General features: G+C 34.9%; 1 protein-coding gene across 2 annotated transcripts in view; it reads left to right on the top strand.

Moving 5' to 3' along the window:
- The window catches only part of LOC135215701 (integrin alpha-V-like), a 34,786-nt gene that overhangs the window by 9,834 nt on the left and 9,905 nt on the right, over positions 1-15,047 (top strand). Inside the window, exons 4-12 of one of the 2 annotated variants that reach the window (XM_064250659.1) lie at positions 3,455-3,549; positions 4,625-4,766; positions 6,232-6,272; positions 8,219-8,273; positions 8,447-8,595; positions 9,795-10,022; positions 11,313-11,406; positions 11,649-11,740; positions 13,645-13,781. In XM_064250659.1, coding sequence (XP_064106729.1) covers positions 3,455-3,549; positions 4,625-4,766; positions 6,232-6,272; positions 8,219-8,273; positions 8,447-8,595; positions 9,795-10,022; positions 11,313-11,406; positions 11,649-11,740; positions 13,645-13,781 — 1,033 coding nt within the window. Of the gene's footprint in view, positions 1-3,454; positions 3,550-4,624; positions 4,767-6,231; positions 6,273-8,218; positions 8,274-8,446; positions 8,596-9,794; positions 10,023-11,300; positions 11,407-11,648; positions 11,741-13,644; positions 13,782-15,047 lie in introns of both variants that reach the window. The other variant, XM_064250657.1, reaches the window with a different exon arrangement.

Raw genomic sequence — 15,047 nt, 5'->3', positions numbered from 1 at the left:
ATAATAATAATAATTAATATAATAATAATAATAAAAAGAGTATGGCCAGCAGAAACTTCAGCATTTTTCGTTAAAACTTTATTTTTATCCAACGCCTACGTTTCGGGATACAAATCCCATCTTCAGGGTGAAAAACAGGGAAAAAATTAAAATTCTATACATTAAATGAGCCTAAAATGGGGCACAGTAGTAAAATATGCTATTTAAAAAAATATATAGATTAATTAACATTATATCAGTGAAATTCGAATTTTATATAAAAGTAAGGTGGTAACTAATTGAATAAAAGATCAACAGTAAAAAGGAAAGCTACTAAGTACAATGACACTTTCAAAATAAATAAGCAAAACACTTAAAAAAACAAACCACACGTGAGAAAAAAGGGGAGAGGCAAACACGAAGGCGAGAAGGTTACCGAAAGGGCGAATGGTCTATTAAGTAATGTTCAGTTGTACAGCAGTTGAATGGTTGTTGAGGGTTGGTGACAATTGTTTAATGAAGAGGTACTCGAGAATGGGTAATGGCCGGTTATCTATTGCTTGGGATAAGATTTTAAATTCATTGTACCGAATGCTATGTTTACATTTTACTGCATGGTTGCGTATTGCAGGAAATTCTTTCTTAGATAAAGCTAGTCCTGTTCGGTGACTGACACCCCGATGGCAATCGATGCGAACCTTCAACAGCCGACTCGAATTACCGACATAGGTTCCCAAATTACATTTGGGACAAGTAAACAAATATACCGTTGAAGATCGCATCAACTGCGGTAGGGTGTCCTTGAACTTGAAAAGACTTCTGATTTTTAAGGGGTTCTTGAAGATAAAATTAAATTTAACGTATGGGTACATATTGCTGAGTACGACGATGAGCTCTCGTTTTACAAGTTTATATTTTGAACAAAAAGGCAAGGGTATATACAGTTCTTTTTTAGGTACATTACAAGTGGGTGTTTTCGGTTTATCAATGTCAATTAAAAACTCTCAAGATTTTCTCAAATAGGTGGGATGGATAGCATTTTCTGCTAAAGTAGTTTTGCAAGAAAACTACTTCCTCATGCAATTTGACCCATTTGCATGACAAATTATAAGCCCTACACAATAATGTCTTGCATGTATTAAGTTTAAAAACCAATGAACAAAAGCTAAAGAAATTTGTTCCCAAACCAGTAAAAGTCTTCTTTCTAAAAACACCTGTTAAAAATTTATCATTACATCGTGAAATTGTTATATCTAAAAATGGCAGTTCGTTATTCGATTCTATGTCCATAGTAAAATTAATGTTCGGATGAAATGAGTTAATGAAATTAAGGAACAAATGTGCATGATCTTTATCTTTAAAAAGTACAAACGTATCGTCTACGTATCTTTTATAGAAAAATGGGTTTAAAAGATGAAGGACACTGGTCAAGAAGTAGTTTTTCCAAGTGACATAAAAATATTGACAATTGTGGGACCTAAAGGAGAGCCCATTGCCATGTCATCAGTTTGTTTGTAAATTTTCCCGTTAAAAATGAAATAGTTATCCATTGCAGCCAGTTCCAAAAGTTTCCTAAAAGAGTCAATATCAAAACCTTTAAAAACACTATCTTCAGTAGGAGATAAAGCACTAATTATTATATCTATAGTTTCGGTGAGAGGTACATTGGTGAACAGTGAGGTTACATCGTAACTAACCATAAAATGACCAGGGTGTTGCTGTAAAATCTCGGGAATAAATTGGGAGGAATTCAGTAGGGGGACTAGAAATTTGGCTAAGGCAAAATTTGGCGAGTTATAGGCAGCTAATATTGGACGTAAAGGAACATTTTCTTTATGGATTTTAGGTAACCCATACAAGGAATTGAAAGAAGAGCCAGTACCTATGAAGAGACCGATATGTCTGACCATTCAAAACATTATTGTCAAAAAGTTGTTTAAGGCTGCGATTAATCTTGTCTTCGATCTTGAATATTAGACTAAATTCTGGAGGTCCAACCTCCCTAAATTTTGTAGCGTCGGAAAGGACATGGTTCATCTTGTTGGTATATGCATCCCTATCCAGTAGGACAATGCCTTTACCCTTATCGGGGGTACATACAATAATGTCTTCTCTCTGGAACAGCGACTTGAGAATTTGAAAGTCATTACTTTTAAAAAATGGAAACCATGAAGGAGTCTCATATGATTTATAAGATTTATGAGCAACACTGAATGAACTGACGAGCCTTCTCTAAGTTGGTGTGGGAACGTAGTTGGCGAATGGTATCGAAAAATATTTCAAAGGGCAAAAAGAATTTTGAAAAATTTGGTCTAAAATTGGCAAGGCAAAAGTCCAAGCCAATGGAAAGGAGGATACTCTTCCTTTTCTGAGAGGGAGTAACTAGAGAAATTGAAAACAACATCCTTTCGGGCTATAAATTTCGGTTCCTTAAGTCCCAATTTTAAAAGCTTGCTCTTATGTACAGATTCAGTGTCAGTTATAAAAGTACTTACATTTTTGTTTAATAAACTTTTCATTAAGAACCTATCAAGTAAGGTCAGAGAATTGAAAAAATTGCTAGACAACAGGGATACAGTGGACTGTAGTCTTCTAATAGCTTTCCTCTTAAAAGTAATCTTCATATTCAAAAGGGGTTTCGGTAGAAGTCCTATAAAAGTCAGTGTTATATAAAGAAGATCTGTAGAGCTTGAATTTGACAAAATTTGGTGTGATATTACTCATCTTGCAGTAAAGTAGAAAATCATGGTCAAGTTCGGCTTTTTTTTTTTAGTTTTTTCGTCGAGGATTCCAGACGGCGATAAAGTTTGATTGTGGATCCATTGTACTTTTGTAATCATATGCAGAAATTTTTTGCCTGTTAGGATTCAATATTTTTCTCCTGTCTATAGTAATAATGTAATTTTCTTAGTTGTTCATTTGTGGTTTGTGTTTTTAAGTGTTTTGCTTATCTATTTTGAAAATGTCATTGTACTTAGTAGCTTTGCTTTTTACTGTTGATCTTTTATTCAATTAGTTACCATCTTACTTTTATATAAAATTCGAATTTCACTGATATAATATTATCTAATGTATATAATTTTTTAAAAAGCATGATTTACTACTGTGCCCCATTTTAGTCTGATTTAATGTATAGAATTTTAATTTTTTCCCCGTTTTTAGCCCTGAAGATGGAATTTGTATCCCGAAACGTAGGCGTTGGATAAAAATAAAGTTTTAACAAAAAAATGCTGAAGTTTCTGCTTGCCATATTCTTTTTATTAAAGATCCGACTTTCTAGAAGCGACAATGCCATTCATTATATATATATATATATATATATATATATATATATATATATATATATATATATATATATGTGTGTGTGTGTGTGTGTGTGTGTGGTGTGTGTGTACGTACATAAGTACATATAAATAACGACAGAGAAAGAGAAGGGCATACTTTGATACTTTGATTTACATCTGGTTTCTTACAGATATGACGGACGCTCAGGATAAGACGAGAGACCTGGTAGAGTTTGGATTTGGTTCAACTGTGGTCGCTGGTGGTAGAAATAATACTTCCCTCTTGGTAAGTTAATGGTTGATAGACTAAGGATGAAAAGAAGCGAAAACTACAGAGATTTCGAAAGTCTTTGTTTGTTGATTCTGGATCTCTCCTAGATAGTGAACCCCAAGGGTTTTCGAGGGTCGTTATCTAGGACTAATATTTCTTGGGGTGTCATTATCTGTATGATATTTACAGTCTTTTGTCTATGATTTTACGATAATCCCCAACGGTGTTGTACTAAACACGCCGCAAAGATGGATTCATACCGGGTTAAAATCACTATCTAAGAAAAATCCCTTATTTTCCTAAGAATTGATGAAAATAAAGCGTAAGGATGGAGGAAACAAAAGATCTGACTGGCTAAAGGGCCAAAAAAAAAGCAATCTACTTAGAACAGTACACTCAGCTGCTAACATATCCTCCAATATACACATCAGGGTGATCCCATTCTAAAACCGCTCCCGTTCTACCCCCTTCCTCCCCTGACCCCCCAAAATAGTTAATGAATAAGCTATAAAATAATTAAATGGGACTGTAACATCCTCCTATTCTAATGAGAGAGAGAGAGAGAGAGAGAGAGAGAGAGAGAGAGAGAGAGAGAGAGAGAGAACGTAGTTTCTTGGTGGCAGAGCTTGGCCATCAGAGACTAGATAAAATAATGTTCTGTGTATCTGAAACCGATTGCTTTGTACAGACTTGACCATTCACCAGGTAAGAGGAAACCAAAATGTACAGTTAATTAATAAGGAACAATGTTCAGTAATTTCTAGAATTTCTTGGTAACAGCAAATGATTTCGTATCCTTTGGTTAAACTATTCTGAAATTTATAGGCATTTTGATTGCTTTAGACTGACCTTTAAAAATTTTTTTTGTTTCCGATTACTTACATCTAACGGGGATCATTATTTGCTACATTCAACTCGGCTTACATAATAATGATGATGATTCTGATTATCATAAAACTGGGATGACGAGGGTAAGAAGCGGAATGAATAGTTATGAAGGATTAGTCAGTTAACGCATAAAAGTCTGTTAAAATTACGATCAACAAATACTTTGCGAAGTTACAAAGACTTCTCTTCATCGTTTTCCAAGGTATGCGCTCCGCAGTCGTACAACGTTTTCAAAAGGGGTCAGCTGCATTCTTACAAAACAGTTGGCGAATGTGTGCTACTGGATTCCTCTTCTTCGTCAGGAGTGAGAATCAAACCGAATGTAGGTGGTCAGGAATACATAGGTAAGTTTTAAGATTTAAAACTTTGCTACTCTGTTGAAGACTGTTTCCTATACAGTGCTGTGACTTGATTCACCGCTGTGACTTCATTCACCTATATTCCTACACTGGGATATTAAAATGCTAAAAGAAACTGGCCTCAGCTGAGCAGCAGTATTCTTTATGAAACCCTATGAATGGACTATGATTCAACTTACTTGGCCAGAAGAGTAGAGGATTGAATATCAGGGTAAATCAACATAAATACATACACCAAAAACATTATTAAAATAAAATTCAGTAAAAAAAAAAAGAAATTAAAGGAGACTAAAACATTTCATTTTATACTAAGGTCATTTGAGGTTGATCTTCAGATGAGTTCTGGCATTATTTGGTTCCCTCAGGTGCTGGATGAACCAAGGAGAGGTTTGCGATTCCTACGAGCAGTTTGTGCTAGAGTATAGAGACCTGGACTTGACTTATAAATTATTTTCCTTTATAATCGTTAAGTATGCCTATTCTAACAAGTTTCTTGAAAGAGTGTAAATGCATCATCTTAACATAACAAAATGAGAACATTTAGTTTTATGCGATGTTTCACATGTGTGCACATATCCGTCAGCATATTTTTGTTGATTTACCCCGATATTCCATCTTCTACTCTTCTAGCCAAGTAAATTGAATCATAGTCCATTCACAGGATTTCATAAATGGCAGTGTAGGAATAGGTGAATGAAGTCACAACACTGTAAAGGTACTTGTATAGGAAATAGTCTTCAACTGAGTAGCAGTTTTTTCAAACACACTAAAAAATGAAGCCAATCTGGAAACATAAACTAAGTTTGCAAACATTAGAGGGTCAGGCTTTTAATAATGAATCCACAGCTGTCAATCATCTTTTTGCGACTTTCATTAACCGATTCAGATATTTGAATTTACAGTTATGATAAAGGCATTTGTAATAATGATATATGAATTATCAAAATAAACTTAGCTTGAGCTAGTATGCCTCAGTGATGCCAACCCCTCTAACCCTACGCCCCTTACAGGAGACGAGAAATTGCCCTACATAACTGTAAATGACTCAACAATCTGCGGCTTTGATAATAAATGTTTATATACAATATCATAAATACTAATAAGCCTATTGATCTAAACCTACCTTGTTACAATTACCCTACACTTGCAAATATTGCCCCACTGTCTTAAGATTTTGTTCGGATTACCCTATACGCGTAGGGCAATTACCCTACAGTGGGCAACACTGGTATGCCTTTATATACTGCAAGGTAACAGAAGTTGTAGGAAAATTACCAGTAAAGCTGTTCCACTTGACGCTTGAGTGAACACTTGTATTTAAGATCATGTAAACGCTCTCTCCATTGTCTTCCAACGTACGTGGAATGGAAAACATCCGTTGCTCGTATACACCACTTATCAGCTTTACTCCAGAATGTGCAACATCTAACTTTAATCTCTAATGTTTCAGATGACTTCGTGTATTGCGGCTTTTCGGCCGCCTTTTCCAAAGTAAGTTATAAAATTTCTCTCCATTCTAAATGCAAATATCTATTTATTGTTTTTAATGCATCTTCATCAAGTAAAATATAATATTATTACTCCGTAATGTTGCGGCAAATATTCTTTGAAAAACACCAGACCAGAACTTAAGCAACAACAAAAATGTGTTGATTTCTTTTGTAATGATGAAAGAATGTTATATGAATGAATAAAAGTAATTAGAAATTTTAGGGTATCAACAGGTTCACTTAAAAGCATCTCCGATGCGCTTGTACTTTGGTGAGGTTATTATTTCTCGGGTTTTAAGCATGTATATATATATATACACAGACAAACATAAATAAATATATAAATGAAATATAAAAATACCTATCGTGCTTCTCAGTTACTAATAGAAGAGTCCACAGTGATACTCTTGTTATAAAGACGAAATATATTTGCTAAATTATCCACTGAAGGATGGACGAAAGCTTTAAGCACTATGAATAATTTTACAAATACATTTTGTCAATATAAATAAGAGTATTACTGTGGACCCTTCTATTGATATATAATATATATATATATATATATATATATATTATATAATGTATATTTATATATATACATATATAATATATATTTAATCTATATTCTTATATATATATAACTTATTAGTTATATGGATATCTATATATATATTTTTATTTTGTAAGTCACGTGCAACTACTGTGATTATATATATATGACTGGTAAAAATGTTTTTTAACTACAGAATTCCATTCAATAAAAGGAGCCCATAAAAACACCAAAATATAGAGAGAATAGTACTATATTTCAGAGACTGCTGTCTCCCTCTTCAGGTAGATTCTTCTACCTGAAGAGGGAGACAGCAGTCTCTGAAATATAGCACTTTTCTCTCTATATTTTGGTGTTTTTATGGGCTCCTTTTATTAGATATATATATATATATATATATTATATATATATATATATATATATATATATATAATAAATAAAAATAAATGCCACGAAGGAAAAATAAACGAAGGAGTCTGCAAGATCTTTCGACTTAAAAGTCCTTTACTGAAGCAGTATCTGCTTTAGTAAAGGACTTTTAAGTCGAAAGATCTTGCAGACTCCTTCGTTTATTTTTCCTTCGTGGCATTTATCTTTTATTTATGGATTTATCACGTTCCTAACTTTTGTGATTCAGTTATACATACTATATATATATATATATATATATATATATATATAATATATATATATATATATATATATATATATATATATATATTATAGATAGGAATTTTTAATGTATTTTATTTTTTTTAGCATCATGGGTAGAGCAATTACTTTAATACTCATTCACTTAATCGTCTCTGTATATTTGGAAGAGTGAGTTTGATGTTTTGAGAGATTAAAAAACTCTCTTTATCATTAATTTCATGTTTTATCTTACATTAAGGACTAGTAGATCATGCCAGTGCAGGTCGCCAAATACTAAAAAAAGAATTTGATTATTGAAAGTTTTATGGGGAGTACATAATGACCTTTTAAGTACCGAGTGGCTTATTTTTCTTTATTATTTACATATTATTTTGTCATATCTATATATATATATATATATATATATATAATATATATATATATTATATATATATATATATATCACGTGTTTCAGTATTTCAGTATCTAGGGAAAAAAACTTTACGAAATTTAATTCATAAACTGGTGTCCGGAAGTTGTCCCGAGAAGCTTTAAATTGGATTTCAGTGAAGCTATGAAATTAAATATTGGTTTTATGATATGCAAGTAGAAAATGTTTCATACACCTTGTATCATAAGGAGAGTGTTCCTTTCCTAGATTTCAAGTCGACACAGAATTAACATTTATCCTCCTTGTTTATAAGCAACTATGAGAATTTCCAGAGATAACTTATATGCGTAAACTAAATGCCTTTATTTTGCAGGACAATACAGCGATCTTCGTGAGTTGTCCCAGCATTAGCTTAGAGAGCAGCAAATGTAAGTATATTCAGTTTGAAATAATCCAGAGATTTATATTGAATTCAATACACACACACATACTCTCATGTGGTGAATCTATGATAGGATGGTAATTCTCTTGCATCCTGTATTCTTGTTGACATTTGTCTGAAGAGAAGATCTGCATCTAACTCATCTTTTCATTTTCCTAGTCAAGATAATAACCTACAATATCACGACTAGAGAGGTTCTGCAATACGATTTGACAGATATTTGTGAAGGAAATTACTACAAAGGCTGGCATGTTGCTCCTGGCAGCCATGGAGATGGGATTGTAGCATCTTGCATTGGTACAGGACAGGTAAGGATGGAATGATCATTACAGCATCTAACTTTTATCATCACATCTATTTATTGTCAATTTCAGTTTTTTAGTTCTGATTTAAGAATACTAAGCCATTGTTCAAATATCCTGGTATGTTGTATCTACCTTTTTTTTTTTTTATTAAAAGTGTGATACTTGATTGTTCCAGTGTCTAGAATTTAGGTAATCATTCAAATGAATCTGTGAACAAACAAAGACATCTAAAAAGATTCCATTGTATAAAGGATTTGTTATTTTCCAATGTAAGATGATCGAGAGCTCCCTAGACTATGCTTCTGTCTTCACTGGCCTTTGCAAATGATTTTTGACCCATCTCAGTCAGCTGAGGGTTCTACCTGTCATGCCGGCTAGCTACCGCCTTATATAACCTAAAGCTAATCTGCACAAGCTTTTGTGCTCGTCTAATCTACCCGTTTACTAGCTAGACAAACATTAACAAGGAAATTATATGATAGATAATGATTGGTTTTGTGTTCATTTGTTACTTTTACACTTTTTCTGTCCTCAGATTATTTATCTCCAGTTCTCGTTACTATTGCCTCATGAAGATTCTGACCTCCGTACAGATCTATTTTATGATTCCAGTTATATGTGATGATACTAGATGCGTTTCTCACCATCTGCTATGTAAAACTACTGTCAGACCTTATCAAAATTTGTGTCTAGGAATTGTTTTTTAGAATATTTTCTTTCTTGGAAGCTTTTGACTAATTTACACCACCCGCATTTTTTCCCTAACATACGTCAAATTTGTTCGATAAACCAAACTATATTTTAATGGATAAATTTTTACCAAACTTTAAAACTAACTATTTTCTTATGTACCGATGTAGAGGTATATCACATTTTCGGTATGCAAAATGACTGTCCAGGTGATGAGGATAGGAACTAATTCTTTTGTAATTTTTTTTTTTCATATTTTATTGCATTTGACTTGAGCTGTATTTAGTGTTTTTTCTAACATTTAAATGCCGCTTGTGTTCGTTGCTCGAGAAGTCAATAAAGCAAGATCAAAAGCTATTCGTTAACTCATAAATGTAACTACTTTCCTCCTTTTCTTACAGTCATTCTAAAATCTATTTGACTTTAGGTTACGTGAAAAGGACTCTGTTACTTATTACACAAGAAATAACCTTTCACTTCCAGTTACGGTGATGCACTCTTTTTAACTTTAGGTAGATGCGAAGGTCATCAAGACTGCTGGTAGTCCGCACTCGAGCCAACTACTGGAGGTCATGGGCTTGACCGTCGGAGAGAGGGCGGGCTTCAGCCTCGAAACCTGTGATATCGACGGAGACGGTGAGGATGAAGTGATCGTCGGAGCGCCTTTTGGCCGCGTCAGTCGAGAATATGCAAACTCTCTTTGGATGGAGACGGGGAAAATTGTCGTCCTGGGAAAAAAGGTAAGATTGAAAATGAGGGGAAAGTCGTGATATTTTTGTCATTTTTAACCTTCATATCAGTGACGTAACCTAAATTCTTCAGCGACAAAAAACACGGACGCATTGGCCATACAGATTTGGAATACCAAAAGATAAATTTTCGTAGATAAAATTCCTACAGGGCTATACTTTTGTTAAATCCCATTGTTCCTCTGTGAACAAAAACAGTGAATGAGGTATTTCTTACTTGATTCCCCATGTGGTATTCTAATCATGGTGGGATAAAGGCAGCACATTTACAGCCCCATCAAAAAAATCCTACTGTGGACCGGGAAGCTGCTACCTTCTTGAAGCACCCTCAAAAGTATTGTGCTTCTTCTTTATGTACACAGGCACTGAATGGACTGGGACATTCTCTACTTAGATTATTCTCCCTTTATATACATAACAAGCCATGAAATTTTTATTTCTCTTCATAATTCCCTTCGCAAATGATTTATCACTGGAAGTAATAGAAATATGACCTCAATAATTTAGACCGTATGCAGTCTCCATGGAGGGTTTTGACTCGGCCAATGATGACAGGGTGCTTTCGTTTGGTAGCAGTAATGGTTTCTTCATGAACAAAAAATTTTCGGTAGCCTATCTTCTTTTTATGTTCACTTTGATGTTCGTGTTTGCATCTCCAACTTTTCAACAGCACAGCGCCTAACCTTCGAGTAAAGCTTTCCTCTAAAACACAGTTGACAAGGTTTCCTTCCACTGATCCTTTTCAAATCTCTCACTATGACTTCTCATCTTATTTGGAAGTCATAGTGAGAGATCTGAAAAGGATCAGTAGAAGCAAGCTTTGTCAGCTGTGTTTTAGAGAAAAGACTCGAAGGTTAGGTGTATTTGGTGCTGTACAGCGGATATAAGAAGAGGCAAGTCTTCCAAAAGGTGGAGTCTGTGCACATTGTAACGTCAACACATCAGCAACAAAACTTACCGCTCTTGATGCTCATTTCTATGGGATAAAACTCTTCTCAGAGTCTTACTCCTAATTTAGTTTCTGATAATGTTTACTTACTTCCACCAGCTGTTCTTTCTGCAATTCTGTAAGCTCTTTCCACGTGTCTTTACTACCTTCTCACACACGCATATATCAATTCCGCCAAAATTTAATCAAAATGAAATAGATCACATTATATAAATGTTAAAGGAATAACTGATGCACTAGAAATTGTACCTATTCTTATCAAGCGTGGAAAAAAATCAGGCTGAAGCCGATGTATTTCCTTACACAACTATGTATTCTAGAAATGCTTTCAGGGTAAACATTCGACTTACGACGGCCCACAAGAATTCAGCAGATTCGGTGCAAGCGTCGCGTGTCTGGGGGATCTAAACAAGGACGGATACCAGGGTAAGTGAATTACCTTCTGCAAAGTCTTTTTTCATTTAATGATAATTATCAGTTTTACTTTTTCAATTCCAGTAAGAGAGACAAAACAGGACCCCAATTACACAATTCTATATTTCATAAGAGGAAGCAGTTTTTCGCGCAATCAAAGAGGTTTTCCTTGACAGTTTGGGTAAACAACTGATTTTGATATTACTAAATATTTGATTTTTTCGGACGTATAATCTTGCGGAATATGTTTCCAGATATTGCAGTGGGAGCGCCACAGCAAGCCAACGGCGGAGCTGTGTTTATATACTCGGGTTCCAAGGAAGGACTCAAACCTCAGCCATCTCAGGTATCAAGGAACTACTTTCGGTGTCATTCTCTTTGCTTTTTAAGTGATCAGTGGATAGAATTAGGATGACTGTGCTTTATCTGTTTGTATTCAGGGTTGAGACTGCTATGACGAATGAAATAGAAACCATTTCAGGCCTGCGTACCCATAAAGGCTGGCTCATCATGGCATTTCTTCTCTATGTATAACAGCAAAGTTTTATCATAGATCTACATAATGCCACAAGAACCTCATAAGTTTCACCAGCTGAACTGACTATCAGGCCAAAACGACTACACCATTGAAGTCGAATTAAAAGGATCCAGACGTAACTATATTCTGTTTTTTTCCATCTGTCCACCCGCCTTTGGTGTTTGCGTATGGTAACACTGCGTCCCGGGCTTTAGATAGTTACGCTATGTGTAAGTTTTAGGTAAATAAAAGGTTATCTAGGTGTACATTTACAAATGAAAAGTGTTTTAATAATTTACTGTATGCGAATTACACCGTTAATATTCGAAATAGGATATCATTATAATTGCTGAATGAAACTATCTAAAGCCCGGGACGCAGTGTTACCATACGCAAACACCACAGGCGGGTGGACAGATGGAAAAAAACAGAGTATAGTTACTTCGGCCAGTAAATCAACAGAATCTATGGTTGACTTTGGATAAGTGATATTTTATGAACACTCAGGATCATAAAAAAGTTATCTTTATGTTGTAGTACTTAGGAAATAGTCAACTGTTATGCACTACGATTAATGGATGCACAATTTGAAAATTAAAGCAACACTGAAAGACTGCCGAATTTAAGGTAACCGAATTTCTTGTAGATTTTAACGCAAAAAATATAATCTTTTATTGTCAGCTTCCAATTGATTGAATATCATACTAAAAGTACCTAGTAGAGACCCACTAAAATAGTTCACTCACGGTGAGCAACAGTATGAGAGCGATTTCGGTTGCTGTCCTGTTGCTTTTATTTAGTGTGATTAAATCAGCATTTCTACAGTGAAATTGAAAGGTATTATATATATATATATATATATATATATATATATATATATATATATATATATATACTACAAGTCGATGATGAAGGCATAAGGCCAATACGGAGCCCAAGGGCAGATGGAAAGGCGCATGAACAATTAACTCATTTTATTGTGGCCAACGGCGTTTCGCAATAATCCATTGCATCTTCAAGGGTGCAAATGACACGTATAATTTCGTTTGATAAAAAGGAACTTCAATGTGTAAAAAAAAAAAAAGATTCTTAAAACACTTTAAAAACAAACCTACCCTGTACATGGCTAAAAAGTGATTAAACACACAAAGTGGTAAAACTAGCTGAAAGTAAAACAGAACAGTAGAAGAAAAAAAATTAAAGCTAGAAGACGTCTTGGCATTTAACGTGGGAACGAGTGCTTTCATGAAAATTGACTCTAAAGTCGTAAGCTCGTTCTCGTGTTGGGCTGAGGCTATCATTTCATAATTTTTTTTATATCAACCTGTGATTCTTTATATTTGATAATTCAGGCCTGGGCAATCTGCATCCCCAACTATAACTAACACCTCGGTGTCTACAGACACAGACTTTTGGTAGCCGTCTCGTGCATCCAACGTCGGCCACAATAAATGGAATTTAATTGTTCGTGTGCATTTCCATCTGTCCTCAATCTCCGTATATGCATATATATATAATATATATATATATATATATATATATATATATAATTATATATATATATATATATGTATATATACTATATATATATATATTATATATCTATCTATCTATCTATCTATCTGTCTATATATTCTATATATATATATATATATATATATATATATATAAAGAGAGAGAGAGAGAGAGAGAGAGAGAGAGAGAGAGCTACATAAATACATAATTTTTATCAGGTGATCCACGGAGCAGATGTCAAACCACATATGGTTGGATTTGGCTACAGCCTGGCCAGTGGTCATGACCTCGATGGCAACGGGTATCCTGACCTACTCGTTGGGTCACCACAGTCTAATGCCGTCGTTTCTCTCAGGTACGAACGTCGAATTCTGTCTTCACCCAGTTCTTATATATGGCCTCTGAAGCACATTACTATTATTATTATTATTATTATTATTGTTGTCAAGATCTACTCAATATATAGCGGCAGGTCAGCAGGGGTCAACCGCGAGCTGCGTTTTCATCGGCTGGTGCTGACCTGCCGCTATATATTATTATTATTATTATTATTATTATTATTATTATTATTATTATTATTATTATTATTATTTTTATTTTTTTTTTTTTTTTTTTTTTTTTTTGGTCTACCACAGTCCTCCAATTCGACTGGGTGGTATTTATAGTGTGGGGTTCCGGGTTGCATCCTGCCTCGTTTAGGAGTCCATCACTTTTCTTACTATGTGTCCCGTTTTCCTAGGACCGACACCTCTTCTGGCATGAGTCCTGGAGCTACTTCAGCCTCTAGTTTTTCTAGATTCCTTTTCAGGGATCTTGGGATCGTGCCTAGTGCTCCTATGATTATGGGTACGATTTCCACCGGCATATCCCATATCCTTCTTATTTCTATTTTCAGATCTTGATACTTATCCATTTTTTCCCTCTCTTTCTCTTCAACTCTGGTGTCCCATGGTATTGCGACATCAATGAGTGATACTTTCTTCTTGACTTTGTCAATCAACGTCACGTCTGGTCTGTTTGCACGTATCACCCTATCGGTTCTGATACCATAGTCCCAGAGGATCGTTTTCTATCACTCCCTCAGGTTGGTGCTCGTACCACTTATTACTGCAAGGTAGCTGATGTTTCTTGCACAGGCTCCAGTGGAGGGCTTTTGCCACTGAATCATGCCTCTTTTTGTACTGGTTCTGTGCAAGTGCCGGGCATTCGCTTGCTATGTGGTTTATGGTTTCATTTTTCGTATTGCACTTCCTACATATGGGAGAGATGTTATTTCCGTCTATCGTTCTTTGAACATATCTGGTTCTTAGGGCCTGATCTTGTGCCGCTGTTATCATTCCTTCAGTTTCCTTCTTTAGCTCTCCCCCTCTGTAGCCATTGCCATGTGTCATCGCTGGCTAGTTCTTTAGTCTGTCTCATGTATTGTCCGTGCATTGGTTTGTTGTGCCAGTCCTCTGTTCTGTCTGTCTTTCTCCTGTCTCTGTATATTTCTGGGTCTTCGTCTACTTTTATTAGTCCTTCGTCCCGTGCACTCTTTAGCCACTCGTCTTCATTGGTCTTCAGATATTGCCCCAGTGCTCTATTTTCGATGTTGACGCAGTCCTCTATACTTAATAGTCCT

This window comes from Macrobrachium nipponense, chromosome 5 (genome assembly GCF_015104395.2).
Source record: "Macrobrachium nipponense isolate FS-2020 chromosome 5, ASM1510439v2, whole genome shotgun sequence".
Classification (NCBI taxonomy): Eukaryota; Metazoa; Arthropoda; class Malacostraca; order Decapoda; family Palaemonidae; genus Macrobrachium; species Macrobrachium nipponense.
Note: the sequence above shows the minus strand (reverse complement) of the source record. Positions and strands in the feature narration are given on the sequence as shown.